General features: G+C 37.3%; 1 protein-coding gene across 1 annotated transcript in view; it reads left to right on the forward strand.

Annotated features, from left to right (window-relative positions):
* The window catches only part of HIPK3 (homeodomain interacting protein kinase 3), a 57,864-nt gene that overhangs the window by 25,623 nt on the left and 17,147 nt on the right, over positions 1–15,094 (forward strand). Inside the window, exon 2 of the mRNA XM_010004259.1 lies at positions 11,358–11,481. Within this exon, the coding sequence (XP_010002561.1) occupies positions 11,358–11,481 (124 nt within the window). The remainder of the gene's footprint in view (positions 1–11,357; positions 11,482–15,094) is intronic.

Raw genomic sequence — 15,094 nt, forward strand, 5'->3', positions numbered from 1 at the left:
CAGCAGGAAAGGACAAATAAATTAAAGTGGGATACCAGGGAAGGGAAAAATAGGAAAAAACCAGAGAGGAAAATTATCTAAGTATAGGAGGAAAAAGGGAGAAACCATCAGCATGGTCCTGGTGTGGTGTTCAGGGCTGGAGTGAAACATGTGAAGATGCTGTTGTGTATGGATTCTTTAAGCTGACTGCAGTGCAAGCAGGTGATGTGGCATCCTGGAAGGCTGAGGTCTTATGAACCAGCCAAAATAGACTTGCATAATTTTCCCTGGTAGTCCACTGGTTTAGTTCACTGGGGGAGAAAAAAAACAACCCAACATTTTATGGTTTCTAATGTAATTTCTTAGTTTTCTCTGAACCCTGAGAGAGGATTTCTGCAGTGACCCAAAGCTTATGCTCTTCAGTATTTAACCCATGATTATGTTAGTGGGCAAAGATGTGACTTGTTCTGGTAGTGTCATATTTACACCAGGGATCTAATCATAGAAATTTGCATGGGAAAAACTCACCAGGTCAGCCAGTCAGTTCACTTGCCAGTGCATCATAAATCATGAGAGCAGGACACAAATTTAAATTAAGGTTGTTGAACATGGGTACCTTGGGCTTATTTTTCTGCATTGTTGCTGGAAGCAACAGATGCCAATAAACATTTGTGCCAGATAAATACCTGTTGGTTATGAATATACCAGTACATTCAGTACCTAGAAGTGTTTAAAAATATTTTTATTCACCAAAAAGTCTCTGCTAGTTTAACCTTGAGAAAGCAGATTTGATTACATGTAAGTTAACCCACCTGCCCCAGTTGCTGCTCTGTACATTTTCTGGCATAACTTTCTTCTAATGTTTCTATATATTTTTTTTTTTCCCCACTTAGCAGCTGACATAGCTATTAAATGACTAGTTAATATTTTATATAAGGGAATATCCAAAGTGAAATGGATTTTGCTGTCCACTTATTTAGTGAATAGGACTTGAATCTCCTATGTGGAGCTATGGCGTCAGCACTTGACTCTTTGCTAGAAACGACTTCTCTTTTAATTGTATATGCTTTGAATATTTGGATTTTAAATGATAAGGTGCTACTGTTAAACATTTTAAAATAATTATACTGATTTATTTATCTTAAAGTTCTTAGCTTGTTTCTCTTTTAAAATAAAACAACTTCAACAAGTCTACTGTCTGTTTATCCCGATGATGTTGTCGGTATTTAATCCTTTTTTTGACAATGTTTTACAATCCAGTATAAGTACCTGAATTTTCTGTAATGAAAATACTGATATTTTTCTAAAATTAATTAATTTTTTTTCCTTTGGACTATTTTTTCTTTGAGGACAGGATTGTATCATGGGCAACAACCTTCAGTCTGCAAGTCAGGCTAACAGACTGTGAAAGCCTTATTGCAATACTATGTAGAACATTATTAAGAAGGTAAATAAGGTAATAAATTAATAACATACTTGTTAAGATATTATTATTTAGTATTATTTAGTATTAATAAAGAAGGGAAATAAAATACTAGTTCCTGTGAATACAGAATGATGTGGAGGTCTGAGAGAGATGAGTATTGCTCTGCCTGTTCAGGATTATTTGTGTTGATTTTTGTTGAGCTTTCTGTAATTCAAACAATGTAATTTTAAGTAAAAATTTATCAGTCCCAATTGCAAAATCTCATTGAAGCATCACTATGCATCATCCAGATGGGCACATATCAGCAGTGAAAAATAAATAAAAAATCTTCTCACATTGAAGACGGGTGTGAGCAGATTTTCTTACCGTCTGGGGTATCTATATGGCATGTTCATTTCCAGTGCAGTGTGCCTACCTGAAGAACTGTTGTGCAACAGATGTAGGCTGGGTATGATTTCACATAGTTTCAGGGGTTTTTGACCTGCAGCAGGCAGGCATGTCATTGGAGGGCAAACTCTTTTGCAAGTGTTGCTGCAGAATGAAAGGAATTTTTGTTTGTGTCTTCAGGGTAGATTTTTCTTTGGTCGTCTTTTATTTATTTTTTTTAAGTTGTGTCTTATTATCATAAAGTAATGTCTTATTATTTGCATGATTCTGGATGTAACAGCCTTATCCTTTCATTCTCCGGTATTTTGCCTGAACTATGCCAAAATAAGAATTGATTTAAATATAAATAAATGAGACCCTTATGCTAATCAGTTATATCAGAAACTGATACCTCTTTCTGTTTCCTTGTGCCTGCTGGGAGTCCTTTTGTAGGTTTTTACAGTGGGATCAGGCTGTGTGCTTCTTTAGGACCACCATGACCTTGTACCCTCACAGAAGTCCAGATGTAAAAGTGTCATCATTGGGGGTGAAAGCACAAGAAGCCTTTGCACAAAACTGACTTCCAAGGTCTTGCTATTCTTGGCGAAGGTGCTATGAGCAGACACTGCTGTGTTTACTGCTGTCTTGTAGAAACTCCCTACCTGTTCTTCAGCTGGTGTGTTATGGGCACTGCTAACTCCATGCAGACCCTGATAAAGTTGATATTCCACCTAACAAAGCAAAGGGCCTGTGTATCTGTGTGTGCTTAATTGAATCTGGCATCTCTGATTTGTGAGGCCTAGAAATCTCCCAGACTGTGCTGTTCTTATTTTTCTGTTGTGCTTGTTCAGAGCTGAAAATTGTTGCTAGTACTGGATCCTCTCCTCGAGTGCATGTGCTTGCCCACTCTCCTGAGGTGGAGGCCAGCTTCCCCACTGCACAGCCTTCCACTGTTAGCTGTGCTTGCCCTGACTTCTCTCTGGATTCCAAGTAAGTTGATTTGAAGCTAGGTTGGACAATTCAGCAGCTCAGCTTGAGTTACTTGGCACAGGATTTTGGATGTTTCGGTTTTCTTTCTGGGTGTTTCTTCTTTTCCCTTCCCATCCTACCTTCCCCCCTGCCTCAATAGAAGAAAAGGATAGGGGAAAAAACTCCCAAAGATGGTTGTAGCATACAGGGAGGAGGCATGTCTGGAAACAACACACTGTACAATAGAGACCATCTTATAAAATGAGATATCTATGCCATTAGATAGGCATAGGCAGAGCACAGTCCCCTCTGTAGGTGAGGGCAGAGCCAAGGACTGTGTGACCATCTCTTGCAACCCCCAGCTCTCAAGGATAATGCCATGCAAGGAAGTTTCACAGAGTGCAGCACACAAGCATAAACACACAAATTATATTGTCAAAATTCACTTACCTCAGTAACCTCATTTGCTGCTTAAAGTATTGACACTTTGCTATTTAAAATGTATATGAAATGTATTCAACGGCAGATGTTATTTACCAGTAAAGCATCTGAAGAGTTTCTCTGTACACAATTTTTTTCATTATATTGCTACATCAGTATCTACTTTTCTTAATTTTCATGTAATTGAGAAGCTGCTTATAATCTGAAGTACGTAAGTATGAAATACATACATTTGGTAAGTTGCAGGCTTTCTGAGGAAAAATAAAATCATGACAAGGCAGAAGCATAAACATCTCCTGGTTTTAATTTCATTTGAGACAGTGAATAAGTGGAAAAGAATCTGTTGCAATCACTTTTTTTATCATTCTTGGCTTAAAAAAAAAAAAAAGGAATAAATATTTGTTATCTTTAGTAGTTCTTTTAAGTGGTAGGAGAAGGTGTATTAGATTAAAATTTGTGATGGCTCATTCAAAACAAAGTTCTTTTTCAGTATCAGGAAAGAGCACAAAGATAGCTTGCCTGTAGTTTTGTTTTATTTTACAAAATTACCTAAGATTTATTTGTTATTTGTCTGGTTTGATTTCCTCCTCTTTTTTTTTTTCCTTCCCCTTCAGCTGTAAGCCCTATGTTCAAATAAACTCTTTTTGCAATGATTGCTTCTTTCTGTCCGTGTTTACATATTTGGGCCACTCTCTACAGAAAGGTTTTTAAAACCTATCTCGTTTTCTATGTCAGATCCAGGTTCAAAGTTAAACTGATCATTGCATTGACAGTCTGGCAAGTTATATTTAGCAGTGGAAGGCTGTGTTGTTCAGTAGGTCTTTTCTAGCCATTGAAAGTTCTATGACAAAGTTTTATTATGCTAAAATGAATTTTTTTTCTACCAGGAAGTGAGAATTCCTTTTGCACGGTGCTGTGGACACCAACACAGCAACACAGTGGCCTTAGAAGTTTACAGGAGATGTGGTGACTAATTTCCTCCTGTCTTCACTATCACTTGCCATGTGAGGGTTTGGTAGTGCACCAAACTCCTTCAAAGGAAGAATGACTTTATGAATGAGGAGATAACTTATCTTCCTGGACGTATTTGTTCTCCCTGTGTTTTGTGATATATGGTGACATAACCCTAAATTGCAAAGTGGTATTTTTGATTCTTTCCTGCCACCTCAAAGATACAGGTGCCCCATCCAGTTTAACTAATGTTTCTAGTGTCTGTTTGTGGGCACTACAGTTTTTGCTTTCAGTTTAATTTCTCTTACCTTCTTAGAGTTTAAAAAAACATATATATATATATATTTATATATCTCGGAATTTGCTAGTTATGTACTTCCTAATGCCAAATCATAGCAGAGTTAAAGGAATACTAGAAAAATGTGCACGAAAAGCCAGAATTGTGAATGTAAATCTATAATGCAGCTTTGCATTATAGATTCACAGCAATAATTCTTTTAAAAGGGTGGGGATAAAGGCTCATTGTCTGGCATGGTGAACTATACTTGCATTTCAGAGACCAAATGTACTTTAAGACATAACACTACAAGTCTGTATTCTAACATCTCAATGGGATTAAAAGCCAGAAACAATTCAACTATGGAAATGTTCTTAAAGAAAAAACCCAAAGAAAACACTCAAGTGATTATCTTATCTGTAACATGATTTTTAAAAATACTTCTATAAATTTTATTGACATAATTCTTATTCTAACAGAGTGACATTATGAATAAAAATTAATCTGACCATGAAGAAGATTGTAGACACTTTTTAGTCTGGATCAAGAGATTTGTTTGAGTAGCCTTTATCTTTGGGCAACAATAGTGGTTTTAATATGTAGGAAATGAGAGATATATATGTGATTAGATCTGTGATCTATCCTGGTATTTTGATGGAAAAAAATTATGATAGCAGAAAGTTGTACTTCAGTATCTTCTGCTGCAAGTTTCTATCACCTCTGGACAGCCAATGGCTGTTTTTATTGTGTATTGATACAAACGTTATTGTTTAATCCACCGCTGTGGATATTTTTCTCTTGATCCATTCTTGAATAGTCTTAATATTTTTTACCTCAACAGTAGCCCATGAATCAAAGATTTATTCTGGCTTTAAAAAAACAGCAAAAATCTTTATATATTTAGATCAGTTTTTAATCTCAAAGGAGGTGGGAGATTCCTTGATCTTCCGTAGTGAGGCAGGACATTAGAAACACCTGGCTGCTTCTCTTCCATTATTTTCTATAACTGGAGTCAAGTTAATGATCGTTCATTTTTTCCTGAAATTTTACAGTTCTAACAGGGTTTCCTCTTGTACTGAGCCTCTTCAAGTCTTGAATTTATATTGTCCTTCTCTGCGTCCTTTCTATTTGATGTGTCCTTTTTCAGATGGGGGTGACCAAAACTGAACACAGAATTCAAAAGTGAACACACACTATTCAAGGTGAGGGAATATCACTAGTTTATATAAGGCATAATAATTTTGATGTCTTTGTCCGTTAAAAATAAATACTGATATCCTGATTGCTCTTGCTCCCAATTGTAAGATATTTTTCTTGAGTAATATGTAAAGTTGTCTAGATTTTTAAATTATAAAGTTGGCTAATTTATAACCTGTTAATTCTTATGGGACTTAACTAATAAATGCATAATGTACATTAATTTTCACAATGGTTTACTATACATCATGTATGCTCTACTGCCCGTCATTGTTTTGGCATAATTGCATTTTGAAATTCCTTCTGAAGTCCATCACAAATGCACTAGAGAACAAACTGTTCTTTATTTCCTTCATCATCCAAAGATTTCAAAGGTTTTGTCATTCTGTGGTTCGTTTCCATCGCATCCTTCAGGTTATTGAAGCATACTTGCCTGTGGGTTGTTTTTTTTTTTAATGTTTCCACCTTGATTTGGATCTCTCTAGCCTAGTGTCTTTTCCATGTTCTTGCAGCTCTTAGAAGGGTTTTTGCTCCTCCTCATTCATGATGAAGACTGGTAGCAAAGATTTCAAAGATTTTGTCATTCTATGGTTCGTTTCCATCGCATCCTTCAGGTTATTGAAGCATACTTGCCTGTGGGTTGTTTTTTTTTTTAATGTTTCCACCTTGATTTGGATCTCTCTAGCCTAGTGTCTTTTCCATGTTCTTGCAGCTCTTAGAAGGGTTTTTGCTCCTCCTCATTCATGATGAAGACTGGTAGCTGAAGAAAATGAATTGTACCTGAGAATTCTTGTTACAGCACCCATTGCCACCTGTCATTAACTTCATCACTGCATCTGATCTTCCTCTTAGACTTCCTTTCTTTAGAAGAAGAACTACACATCTCACAACTCTTATCTAGTTATTTCTTTCATGGAATATTTGTGTTAAGATAGTAGGGGTAGTGGGGGTCAGGTACATAATTCGTTGTGACTATAACTCTTGCAAACAGGATTGGTTTACATGAGTTCTTTTGAGCCATAGGGTGGCTCTCTATAGGGTGGATCAACATCCTACCCTTTTGATGACTTATTTGGATAAGTTTTCATTAAAATGATGCCAGTGTGCTGTATCCTGAGCAGATGAAGTGAAATAGAGATATGCCTGCTACCTGGAAGTGTTCAAGTCCAGGTTGCATGGGGCTTGGTGCAACCTGGTCTAGTGGAAAGTGTCTAGATGACCATTACGGTCCTTTCCAACCCAAACCATTCTATGATGCCTATCAGTCTATGAAGTATTTGACATCGTGGCAATGAACAGTGGTAATGAGGGGCAATAATGTTTAGCTTATATGAGCAGGGTGTAAATTACTCAGAGTGTTTCAAGTTGCAAAGTCAAAATGGCTTGATAGGGCCTAGATGCCTATTTGAAGGGAATTTCACTGGCAAGGATATACCAGCATTCCCAATGTCCAGCATCTCTGGAGTAGGCAATAGTACCTGGGGAGAAGTAGCAGCTCTGTGTTCCTCATATGGCTCTGCTACCTTCAGCTTCTGGCATGGAAATTGGTGTAAGTGGTGACTAAAAGTTTTAGGCTTGGAGAGAAATCACATGGATGTGTTGAAAGGAGTGGGAGACAAGAGGGGAGGAAGGCTATTTATATACCCTTCTCTCATCTGGAGAGTGGCAACCTGGTGGTCAATAAATAAAACAATGGCATGTGGTAGACAGCAGATACATTGACCCTTTCGTACTTCCAGAAGAGAAATAGAAATAAAAATGTCTTAGTTTTTAATGTCATGTCCTTGATATGTGGGGGAGTACATATAATTTGTACAGGACTGTCAGTGGGAACTTATTTGAGAAATTTCTTTGTGCATTCAACAGGATTTTTTTTTTTTTCATAAGGTTAGCAGTTCCAGGAAGCTGTTATTATTGTTTTATACTGTTCTTCAGTTGGTGTTATGCACATTAACTGTTGATTTTTAGCTATTTCCTTTAACTTTTGTTCTAAATTGGATTTCTGACCAAAGACTTCTAGGTAATTTCCATTTGAAATGACTTGACTTATTACAATTTTTGTAATGACTTTTTTTTCTTTTTTAATATGGCTACTTCCTGCTTTTTAGTCTTTGTTCCCCCAGTATAAAGGTTGGAAGAATTCTTCTCTTATTATGTTAAGGATTTGGTTTTTGTGTAGTTTTTGCTTGTTTGGTTGGTTTTTAACTCTCAAGGAATTATTTAACTTGTCTTCAAATGTGCTTATTTTGCTGCTTCATTCTAAGCTGTCTTAACATGCTGAAGCTAAATTATTTTATGAAATGTTCTGCCCTTTAAGCAAGTTAACAGATCAAATGTTGTGGTTACTTTCTTCATAAGCTTACAAAACCTTATAAAATAATACATATATTCAAGGTCTGTGATATAATAAATTTACATGTGACTATAGAAGCAGCTGAAGCAAATATTAATTTGCATCTTCCATCTTTTTACATATTTCCAATTGAAAAGTCTGGTTCAAGAGAGCTGAATTGAGCTTTGCTGTGTCAAGCAAGAAAGGAAAGTTTCAGATGTGTTAACAAAGGAATTATTGCTTAATGAAGTGAATCTTTCCAGTGTGGCAGTATTGCATTTTAAATTCTAAAAAAGGTTTTCTGTTAACATTTTAATTAATGTTTATTTAACATTAATAAGAAATTAACGTTCAATTAACATTGACAAGGAGTTAGCATTTATAAGAAGGAAACAGATGCTTTCTCTGTAAAATCTTGCCTTTAATTTCATTTAAGTAGGATTTGGTATCCTTAAGAAATGCAGAAAATTCTGGTTTCTCCTGGTTGATGTCTTGGCATGGGAAAACAGATGCAGTTTACGAAGATGGGGGCTACAATAGCTTCTGGTGTAACGAGCACCTTGTCATCTGCAGCAGATACCAAGCAGTAGTGTGTGTGTGTGGTGGTGTTTTGAGGGAGAGGAGTACTAATTTACAGTCTTCTTTGAGGAATCTGATGTTAAAGTGACTATGTTGGGACATCTGGAGTTCCTACCACTTAATGCCTATAGTTATAGGTAGGAAAGGAGATAGCTTTCTTTTAAGTTGTATGCAAAAATATTTCTTACATGAAAAAACAACTGTGGTTCATCTTAAAAAATAAAAATGGAAGAATTACTCCCTCCTCTTTAACTCTTTCCTCCCCAATTGTCCAAATAGATTGTAACTGGCAATTTAAAAGAGAGAGAGAGAAAGAGAAAACAACTCGCAACAATCTAAACATATTCAAATCCAGTACAAGTTCTCTTTTCTCTTATAACCTTTCCTGCTATGGGAGAGTTGCTCCATTTTAAGGACCAGCATGAAGCCATAATAGATGTTGAACCTGAAAAATGGCAAACTTGGCATTTCTGTGGAGCAGCAGCTCTTTATCTTCCTAATTAAGGCTAGCCAGAAATTATTTTTGGCCACTGTAGCATAGTGAGGTGTGGGCAGCCCTGTTTGGGAGCACATTTATTCCCTTTTCTTTCTGGGTGGTAGGTCAAGTGTTGGGAAGAGAGGAGCAGTGGTGGTGTCTCAACTGCTTCCCCTCTCCTTAGATTTGTTAGCACTTTTATTGGTGTCACAGAACTCCTTGGTACCCATGAAAAGCTGAAGACTATTATATTGTGAAATACAGAAGAAGTTGGGGTTTTTATTTTGTCATCCTATCTACCCTTATCCTTCATCTATTGGGAACCCTGTCCCTCAAAAGAGGCAGACTGACTGACTGTGGCTATTTTTATATGGTGCACATATTAACCATTGAGTAAATATAAGAGGTTTTAAAGAGCTTATTTTAGCAGAAGCATTTGTTAAAGCCCCTATATCCATAGGCTGTGTGTATGTCCATTAACTATTCAGGGCTGTAACACAATACAACAAAAGGAAGTGTATTTTAACAGAGATCTGTAACAACCATGCACAGGTTGGCACCCAGCCAGTGGCTGGACGCACGAGTTTCTTACGGCTAATTCTAGTCTTGTGGCATCTAGATATATTAAATTTGTTTCTCAGATAACGAAACTAGCTAATACTTACTGCAGTGTCATGATCCTGCATTACGAAAATATGTTATGTTTGATCCCTAGAAGTTTATTGTAATCAAATCTTTGGAGGCAGTGGAAAAAGAAGCCTCTCCAGTTTCACTGCCAGGGTGACAAGATTTATTCCTTCATATAATCACATCCGAAATGGCTTGTGGCAAGGATGGGAAGAGCTGAACTGGAATGAATGGAAAGTGCATAAATATTTAACAGAATATCCTGTCCTGTAGACTTTCTTATCTGTGGAAAGTCTCAGATTTTCTCCGTAGCAGAAGCCTGGGTAGTTTCATTGGTCAGGAATGGAGCGGAGTGTTGGGAGTCCTTCCCACACGATAAATGCACATCCCTGCAGCTCGGAGTATGTCTACATACAGCCTCTACCAACTACCCCTTGTGAAAAGGAATCAAGATGTTTCAGCTCTTGGTCTACTGTGTACTACAGAATAGCTTCTCTGTCCCAATGTAGCATGATAATAGGAATTTATTCCCAAACCAGTATATTTTGGTGAATTAAAAAGTATTTTGATAAAGGTAGATGTCAGAGGAGAAGATAAATGAGGTAGTCGGAGTTTACCATGGTCAGAGATTCTGTTTGTACGTGGAATGTCAATGTGATACACCACCATATACTGAAGTATAAGATTTTTAAGCTTTTACACAGGTGAGAAACTGCAGTTTTCCCCACTAGTGTGTTACCTGGTCAGTTGACTGTTGCTGTTCTGCCCAGCTGTAGTGGGAATTACCCTGTAAGATTTAACCACCCTCCTACTGTTCTGTGGCATATTAAGTTAACAACAGATTGTGTGTCTTAAAAGTAAATTACTTTATAGTGTAAAGCTTTAAATAATACTTAATGTCTCCAGGCCTCTTTCTATATCATCATGCATATTTTAGTTATTTTTCCTTTTGTTAATAGCTGGAATGAAATGGGACAGAAGGTTTGAAAAGAACAAATGCAATTAAAATGGATATCTGTGAAATACTTGAGTTTTGTTCCACATGAACAGGAATGTTAAAAGCCCCTTTAGCAGCTGTGTCAATACCAATTTTTCTGGTTCTTGAGTACAGAAATAAATTCAGATGCTGTTGGTTAAATAATTCACATATGTTTTAGGGGAAAAATAAGACCTGATCTCTAGCAAGTGCAGTGGTTTTCATTTAAGTGATTTAAAAATTGATCACATTGAACTAATTTGAGTGTATTAGGGGATTTGCAGTTACGTAATTAAACTGATATTTTAAATAGATTTACGTGTACTGTCCAGTTGGGGAGGGTCCAAGTGTATTTCCAGGTTAAAACATGTTGGTTTTTTGCTTTTGAGATAAAAGACCATGTTGTGTTTAGAATGTAGTTACAGGCATATGACACTGAGTGGACAAATCATTCAGGATATACTGGAGGAAAGGCAAAAATGTTGAATCAGTGACATTTTGTTTTTCAGGCATATCAGTTATTTTGGTGTATGTAGCAAACTGCTACTTGTAGGAGAAAAACATGGCAGAACTGCAACATTTTACCACGGATTATGTAGATTTAAAAAAAAGCAATTTTTGATGTTATGATTTAGTTACAATATTTAGCTTGTGTTTTCAAACAACATATTTGGTTCTGTTTTTTTACTTTGTCATGTTGTATTGTTGATTCACCTTTTTTCCCTAAGGAAAAAATATTCAGTAACCGTGTTTAATTTGCAGAGCACCAGAGATCATACTGGGATTGCCGTTTTGTGAAGCCATAGACATGTGGTCGTTAGGGTGTGTGATTGCAGAGCTGTTTCTTGGATGGCCACTGTACCCAGGAGCACTGGAATATGACCAGGTAGTAGAAAAAAATGTCACAAACATATACACTCTCTATGCAACTTGAGAATTTCAGATCATTATATCCAGGATTTCAAATGTTAATAACATCCCCTATTAAGTAATATTTCTTCAAGTCTGTTCAATGCTTTTAATTTAGTCTTATTGATTGTCCTAGAAACATAAATCCTGTTTCTAGACCAAACTGTTTATTGTGCTGCTTTTTTGAATTAAAGTTTAATTTGTCCTTCTTGCAAAATAAATGTGAGTACTGAAGCTTTTTTTTCTGATGGAAGCCAAAGTTTGTGGCCACTATCATTGCATTGTAATCTCTCTTTTGTTTGCTGTGAACGGGGTTGACTCTGGAATGTCTGTTCAGATGTCAGGATTAGTTGTCTTGTGAATAAGTCCTTATTCTTTCTGGAAATCCCGCATAACTCAAAGATTTGAGAGCCTTTACTTCATGAAGAACTGTTACAATAATACTGAATATATACAGTGCTAAAGCTGGAAGCTGTGCCTTTCCTTTGTTGGGGTTTTCATCTACTGACACCATTGGCACTAGTGCAATGACTTAAAAAAGAAATTGTTTCTAATGAAAGATGTAGAATATTTTCTATTAAAAACTCTTTGAGAGAGAAGTCTTTAATTTCCCGGCATAATATGACATGAAGGAATGTCACCAGCGCTCTTAACTATCCCTTCTTGGTTCTGAACTTTGCAAGGGGAGGAATCTCCTGAAAACCCCAGATGTGACAGCACTGGCTTTTATTAACTTGTACATCTCTGGTTCAGCATTCAGTCTAGGAGCAGTGTCTCCAGCATGTTGTTTAGGTTACTCAAATCCTATTCTTCATGAAGTGGGCTTTTGGCTCCCTGCCCTTACAGATCAGACCTGCTTTTCTAAAAATACTTTTTAAAAAACTGCTGTCAGGGGATATATTGATTTTTGTGTTGGTTTTGGTAACATTTCATATTTCAGTTTCCTTCATTTATACAAAATTCAGTGTTTCATGAGGAGAAAGCAAGCTGTGAGTGGAACATAGGTTGAGGCCTTGATGCATTTAGACCTTTGTGCAGGGTGTTGCTGTTAAAATGGAGAACGAAGAGGAAAAAAAGAGTCTAGGCATTTGTTTAGAAAGTAATCTGTATATCTTGGAAATTACCAAGAGCATGGCAAATTTATTTACTTGTTATTGTGAAAGAAACTGCAAGAGGAGGTCTTGACTTTCAAAAAAGTGTCAAAAGATGTAATTTCCAGAGTGACTTTGACTTTTGACCCCATATTGCTTCTGGAGTGGCTGTTAAAAGAGTTGCTGCTGTGGGTGAGGAAGGCCCTGTAAGCCCAGCTCACAGTTCATGGCCTTCTGGTCATGATCTCGCATACAGGCAGATGCTGCTCCTGGATGTGCACTGCAGCACGTCTTCAGTCACTTACGGTGCAGTAGGAATTGAAATGGTGGAGAATACTGCCCATATCCTAATTATTTCCTCAAATCAACTTGTGCTTTGTCATGATGGCAGCAGCCCAGACTCTTAACGAGTGCCAACAGGATTATACAGCTGTGGGCCTCTGACTTCTGTACAGAGAGCAGTAACACTGCAAAGCTCAATCTCATGATTATGAGGATGTTTTTTAAGAATAATACAAAGTCTCATTTGAAATGAAATTATTTTCTTTTCTCTGCTGCACTGCAGCTATCTTGTTGTGTCTGAAACCTGGGCAGTTGAAGGCAATTCAGTATGGTGTATAGAGCACCCACCTTCATGGTGCTTGTTGGCTCATCTTTTCTCCATTTTAGACAGGCAGGTCTTTATGACAGCAGTCACTTATGTTGTGCTGTTATAGCCCCAGGCCAGCGTGGCTTGACATCTAGATATGGCCAAACAGTGCAAGTAAACAGCATTGTCACTGATAACAGCCACCTTCCAGGATGCTGTACTTCATGTAAAGGACTACGTGGATTAGAGGTTAATCTTGATGCCCATAAGATTTTCTGCTTGCTTTGCAAGTGAATGCTGAGTTTAAAAGACCTGTAGTTAAAGACAGGCATATCATTCAAGTTTACTGGAAGCATCTTGTCTAGCAACTTGTCTGATCTTCAGGTTGGAGAAGTTGTGGAAGAGGAGCTGGAGTTACCTTACTTTAGTCAGCCTTGTTGTCATGCTCAAGCAGGTCTGCAAAACTTGCTTCAGGGAAATTTGCTTCAGGGTTTTCCTCAGCGTACAGAGTACAGCAGTTGTAGGAGATGACTCCTAAGGAAATTCCTTCTCTCCTGCTACATGGCATGTGTCATGGAGTAAATGAACAGACAAGGGCTTTGTGCAGCATTTCCCTCTGGCATGTGGCAACCAACACGCTAGCCCTTGAAAGGAAGCTCTTAGTTGTTACAATAATTTGTGATTATAACCAGCAACAGCTGTCTTTCTCTGTGGAAAATAGCCGTGTCTTCTGAGCTTTATTACTCATTAAAAAGAGGCACAGGTGCTTAACAGCTAATTTTTAAATAAATGCATTGTCTCCCCCCTAATTTCTATGACTGTATAATATGCTTAATAAACAACTAAATGATCTAGAAAGAGTTCTGGTCAGGGTGGGATTCTCTTTACTCTGATGTAGGGAATTACAGAGGATACTAAATACCAAAAGCTGCCAGTTCTGCATTTAGTTCCTCCCCATTTTGGTCTCTAACTTATATTTCAGCAGAAGCCTCGTGTGTACCTTTCCTCTCTACTGTTCCTCTGCTTTTCTCAGGTGCTTCTAGCTTTGTCTTCCATTGAATTAATTTTATTTCCCAGTTTCTGGTTCAGTGTATTTTACTGCTCTCTCAGTTTGATTTTTTTCCTTGCTTCCATTCTCTCTTGTTCCCCAGCTGCTCCACTTTTTCCAGGGTTTGTCCCACACCACCAGCCCTCTTGGGAGGTGTGTGACATGGGACTCTGCCCAACACCCTTCAGCTGTCGCTCCCCTTGGATCTTCAGCTCTGGCTGCTGAAATCCATGCTCCCTCCATCTGAACCTGTAACAAGCTCAGTTTTCAGTTATTGCCAATTATTCCTCCAGTTTGTCTTTTTTGAAGATTTTTCCCCCAGTTTTTAAAGAAGTATTTTTGGGATAACTTCCCCTCCCTTATACAGTGAGTTAACACTGCATGCACAGTAACTACAACCACATTGTAGCATGTTGTTTCAACAGATTTCTGTCCAAGTCTTGAATCTTTACTATTTTAGGTAATACTTTCTATCATCAACTCTAAGGAAGGTAGTGAAAAATGCATAGTAAATTATCTTCTAAAATAAATGCATGTTAATTTTGGTGGAAGAGAGCATCTGACCATTTCACATCTAAAGTTAGCCCGTTCCCATCACAATCAATAGCAGATTTTCTGACATGAAGGCAGTACCTATTGCTGGATGCCTAGAGGTTTTACACACACTCCCTTTCCAGCTGAAACATTTGCTTGAAATGCAGGTGTGTCAGACATCTAAAAGACAACAAATAGGAAGGATTTTTATAGCATTGTGTAATGACAGTATGCAAAAAAAAGTCTTCACGGTTCTGTATGCAAGCAGAGCACTCCTACTAATTTTCCTATTTAGAATTAAATATTACATTGAGGATTTGAATGGGTT

The sequence above is a fragment of the Chaetura pelagica genome, unplaced genomic scaffold, assembly GCF_000747805.2.
Source record: "Chaetura pelagica isolate M959 unplaced genomic scaffold, ChaPel_1.0 scaffold119, whole genome shotgun sequence".
NCBI lineage: Eukaryota > Metazoa > Chordata > Aves > Apodiformes > Apodidae > Chaetura > Chaetura pelagica.